The sequence below is a fragment of the Dipodomys merriami genome, unplaced genomic scaffold (genome assembly GCF_024711535.1).
Source record: "Dipodomys merriami isolate MVZ:Mamm:240054 unplaced genomic scaffold, mDipMer1.0.p SCAF_3, whole genome shotgun sequence".
In the NCBI taxonomy this organism is placed as follows: domain Eukaryota; kingdom Metazoa; phylum Chordata; class Mammalia; order Rodentia; family Heteromyidae; genus Dipodomys; species Dipodomys merriami.
The window spans coordinates 19,142,501-19,147,406 of record NW_027204492.1 but is presented as its reverse complement, the minus strand read 5'-3'; the positions used below and the strand labels follow the sequence as shown (position 1 = coordinate 19,147,406).

General features: G+C 48.9%; 1 protein-coding gene across 1 annotated transcript in view; it reads right to left on the bottom strand.

The window, feature by feature from the left end:
- The window catches only part of Elf4 (E74 like ETS transcription factor 4), a 13,761-nt gene continuing 8,855 nt past the window's right edge, over positions 1-4,906 (bottom strand). Inside the window, exons 8-9 of the mRNA XM_070039740.1 lie at positions 4,154-4,519; positions 1-2,155 (exon numbers count right to left, since the gene is read on the bottom strand). Of these exons, the coding sequence (XP_069895841.1) occupies positions 1,354-2,155; positions 4,154-4,519 (1,168 nt within the window). The 3' untranslated portion in view covers positions 1-1,353. The remainder of the gene's footprint in view (positions 2,156-4,153; positions 4,520-4,906) is intronic.

The following is a 4,906-nucleotide window of genomic DNA, read 5'->3' as shown; positions in this document are numbered from 1 at the left end:
TTGTCATAACAAACTGCTTTTATTAGAAAAAAGGTACTTCAATGCCAACTGCTGGAAACATGTAGTAAATGCACCTGCACAGCCATACATAGTTCCTTCCCCCAGAGAAAAACAGAGAGAAGAGAGTGTGGGAGAGAATGATGATCCGGAGAAGAGAGAAGAGAGCAGCCGGAGAGGTAGTTAGGTCAATGGTTGCTTTGGCACTGAGGACGTAGCAAAAGTCCTGATGCACTGATTCACATTAACCGAATTCATCAGAAAACAGGTGTTTCTGAGCCGGACACTTCTTAGCTTTGCCCTTAAACTTGGCAGGAGAAAGCTGAACAAGGAATAGCCCCAGGAATGCCTGACAGCTGGAAAATCCCAGGGAGAAAGTAATGAGGAGGGAACTTAACAATGGGGCCCCCAGAGGGAAGCGTGCCAGCAAAAGCTGTTGCCTGGTATGCAACTGCTCTTGCACAAACAATCTAAGCACTTGGTCACAAACCTTCAATGAACTCAGCACTGGCTGAGGACTCTATGACTCTAGGGAGGTGCTTTGTCGTACTAATCCTTCACCAAAACACTAGAGGCTCCAGGCTACCATTATGGTGATGGTAGCAGGTAATGAGGCAAACTGCAGGACAAGAAAGTTCATGGAGCCTGAGGAGGGGGCTCCCAGGGCTGAGTTCCTCCCTCCCTCTGTGGGTCAGACAATTGGCCCTCAGGAGTGCATCTTCCCCAACACATGCAACCTGCTAAGCTCTCCTAGATGGACATATTCTAGCCCCATGACATCTCTCAAGATTTGAGGTCTAACCTGTACCTCAGAGTCTCAGCAATCAGAGTGTGACTTGTACAAACAGAATCAGAAAATGTTTTCCCTTAAAAAATCCTCATGGGGGGGCACATACAAAACACACACACTTGAAAAATAAGACCTTACAGCTGCTACACCCCAACTTCCCCAAATAAATGAAACTAAAGCCCCACAGGTACACACAAATACACAGAGATATTCACATATAGGATACTAACTTCCCTATGGAGGGAATATAAATGGTGAGATATAGCCAGGCCAGATTCTTCCCATGAATCCTTTCATCATCCCTGGCCACAAACTTCTCCCTGGCTCAGGGTTTTCCTCCATCACCAAATCAGCCCATTATCGTGCCAAGAGCATAACCCCTAGTGCTCCTGAAAGCCATGGTCTGGGGCAGAGCTGGATCACGGTGATGTCAGGCAGGGCTGGGGGACTGGGGAATCATGTGTATTCAGTCCCACGAAAGGTAAGGGCAGATATGCTACTCAAGTCAGTCCATATGAAAACAGTGCCCAGATTCATCTAGTGGGTCACACTTCCAATCCCTTTGTTTATATGTCATGGGGCTCTGTCTTAATGAGGGAAGTGGGGTTGAATGGGGAGAAGGGGGCTGGGGTTGGAGATCTGGTCAACAGACTCCCAGATGTGGTCCCACTAGGCTCAGTCATGAACAAGGAGCCTGAGCCTGAGGAGAGCTCAAGTTCAGCCACTGGGGTCAGCCCAACAGTGGGGCAGCTGGGGGCAGAGAAAGTCTGGTTCCCCATAAGGCTCGCATTGTGGGAACCCCTTGAAAGCACCTGGGTTGGAAGTGGCTGATGAGCCTGATCTCTCAGGAGCTCCCTCAGGGTCTCTTCAGGAACCAAGAGCCCTTCCATGGGGGGCCCAGTCACCATGCCCTGCACATATGACGAGGGCCTCAGTGGCCCCTCCTTGACCCCAGGGACTGCTGTGGCACCAGAAGTCCTGATGAAGGCAGCAATGACAGTCCCAGGAGGCTGAGAACTCGGCCCTGCTGGAGCTGCACCTGTGACTGTGGCTGATGCTGGGTTGGTTGGACGGTTGGCCCCAGCCAGAAGTTGAGGGAAGCCACTGAGAATCAGTGGGGTCCCGGGTGCTGCCACCTGGTTCTCTTGGAAACTGGTGTTCAGAGGAAAGGAGGCCTGCAGAGTGAAGGTCTCCTTGAATGTTGACCCAGGTGGCACACTCTGAAGAACGAGCTGAGTGGGAGCAGTAGTACTGGTTGGAGGCCCACTAGTCAACACCGTCGTCAGTGGGATAGTCTGCAGGGTCACAGTGGAGCCTGATGCCACAGGAGCCACTCCCAGGTGGATGTTGCTGGGCACTGCTGAAGTACTGAGAAGAGACAGAAAAGAGATGGTTGAGGCAGAAGGTACACCAACTGGCTGGGAAGGAGGGCATAAGAAGAAGGGAGCTGAGGAGTGTTTTGTGTCTTGCTGGTTGCTCTAGTTAACACTAACTGAGTGCCTCATATAGGTCAGAGATGATTCTAAATCACTGACATCATTCAAGCCTCAATAGAGCCCATGAGTTGAATAAGAATAACCTCATAGGGCTGGGAAGGTGGCTCCATGGTAGAGTGCTTGTCTAGCAGCCATGAAGACCTGATTCCATTCCTCAGTACCACATACACAGAAAAAACCGGAAGTGGCGCTATGGCTCAAGTGGTAGAATGTTGGCCTTGAGCAAAAGAAGCTCAGGGACAGTACCCAGGCCCAGAGTTCAAGCCCCATGAGCAGAAAAATGAAAAAAAGAATAACCTGATATTACAGCTTAAAGAAACTGAAGCCCAAAGACATGATGAAAGTCACCACAAAAGTTAGATCTAAAATGTACTAGGATATGACAAATTACACAGAACTCCAGATACTCAACATACAGTGAGACCAAAAGAGGGTAGTCTTAGGAAAAAATCACAAAAGTATAATGCCTGAACTCCTCTTCAGGTATATATAAAATAATACACATACTAAAACGAATTCCAAACATATGGAAACAACGGACTTTTTTCTTAATTTGTTTGTTCATTTGCGGATGACTCCGTATTCTTTACCTTCCATAAGGTATATATATTCACATGCACATCTAGAGGAAGGTGGGGGAGGGCACATAATCGGCGGGGGGGGCGGAGAATGGTGAAAAAGTGCAGCAGTGGAGTGCACTGTCTGCACAGGCCATTGAGGAAAGTGAACTATGCAATCTGTAGGTAGAGAGGGGAGGGAGGGAATAGGTGATAATGAGGAAACAGATGACACTATGCAATAGAAAATGTACTTATTACCTGATGTATGTAAAGGTAACCCCGCTGTATATCACCTTTAAAACAACAATAAAGTAATTTAGAAAAAAAAAGCAAGAAAGAAAAATAGAAAGTCACCACAAGACCATGCAGCCTATAAGGACTAGAGCAGGGACTTTCATCTGGGCCTTGCAAACAACAGAGCTTGTGTCCCTCTGAGTTCAAGCCCAAGAACCAGCGGGCACATACATATGCATGCACATGCACACGCACATGCACGTGTGCACACGCACGTGCACACACACACACACACACACACACACACATGTCACAGTTTGAAACCAGCCTGGACAGGAAAGTCCAGGAGACTCTTAGCTCCCAATTGACCAGCAAAAAAAAACCCACAAATGGAGCTGTGTATGGTTCAAGTAATAGAGTGCTAGCCTTGAGTGAAAAAGTCACACAAGAGCATGAAGGCCCAGAGTTCAAGCCCCATTACTGAGTGGCACCAAACAAAAAGAGGAGGAAGGGAAAAAGAAGGAAGAAGAGAGGAAGGGAGGAAAAGAGAGAGGAAGGGAAGAAGAGAGGGAGACAGGGAGAGAGGAAGGGAAGGAAGGAGAAGGAGGAACATTATCCTGGTGACGCACATCAGTACAGCAGCAGGAGGCATAAACATAAACCAAACAGAGTCTGATGACTTCAGGGGAAAGTGCAGGCCCTTTGGTTTGGGAGTATTGAGAGCTTTCTGGCAGGCCTCGATGGCAGAAAAGCCTATTTACACTATTGTATGTTGTGGAAGGGAAAAGGCTTGATGGGATGGGCCTGTTTGGAGAAGCCCAGTAATTCCTTGGGCTGCACTCCCGTGCAACAGGAATGGCATCCTCCCCAACACAAGTGCTGGCTTTGGAGTTCCTTTGGTGTGTGAACTCAGGCAAGTAACCCTCCCTCTCTGACTAACAAGTGTCCTATGTGCTTCTTAGAGGTTCCACAAGGCTCCCAGGAGACTAGAGAGACAGCACAACTTGGGAAGGAGTTGATAACTAATCCTACCACAGAGAACTATGGGAAGACTCAGAGTTACTTTGGCCCCTTACCTCACAGCTTTGGTGAGCTTGGCCTGGCTCTCTGGTGGAGAGATAATGATAGTGGAGGTAGTGGGGATCTCGTCGTCTAGAGACAGTCCCAATTCCAGACTTGCAGATGGTCGGAGACCAACGTGCTGAACCTTTGACTTGTCCCAGCAGGGCCCAGCCTTTCCCTGGGAGGCACCTCTGGATGAAACTTTCGAGCTGGCTCGTCGGTTGGCGCTGGTGGAAGAAGTGGAGGCCTGAGGTGGGGCTTCTGGGGCTTCTTTCTCCTCCTCATCTTCAATCACCACCAAGTCCTTAGGCATCTCCTTAAACTGATACACTAGCCTCTGCCCTTCCACTTTGGCCAGGATGCCTCTTTGGTAGTAGTATCTGGAGGAGGCAAGAAGAGAGTGGAGTTAGTAAGCAACTGAATGAGGAGGTCTTCCCAGCTCAGTGCTCTTGAGGGCAGAGCAAGCATGACTGAAGCTGGCCAGAGAGCCGGGCAGGAGCCCAGAGGTAATGGAAGGCAAGTGGCCATCTCATGGAAGGCTTTGAGATTTCCCTTTTCAGACTCAAAGAATGCATAAAAAGAGGTTTCCAGTGCTAATCTCCATCCTGCTTTTGGGCCTGAGGACAGGTAGGGTGGTGGATGGATGAGTGAATGGATGGAGTGCAGGGGTTCAGCCTTCCCCTATTCTGAAAGTTCAAGGCTTGCACAATATGAAGAAATCCCTTCTTAGGGTTGGAGGGTGGCAGACCTAAAGTATCTTTTCACAA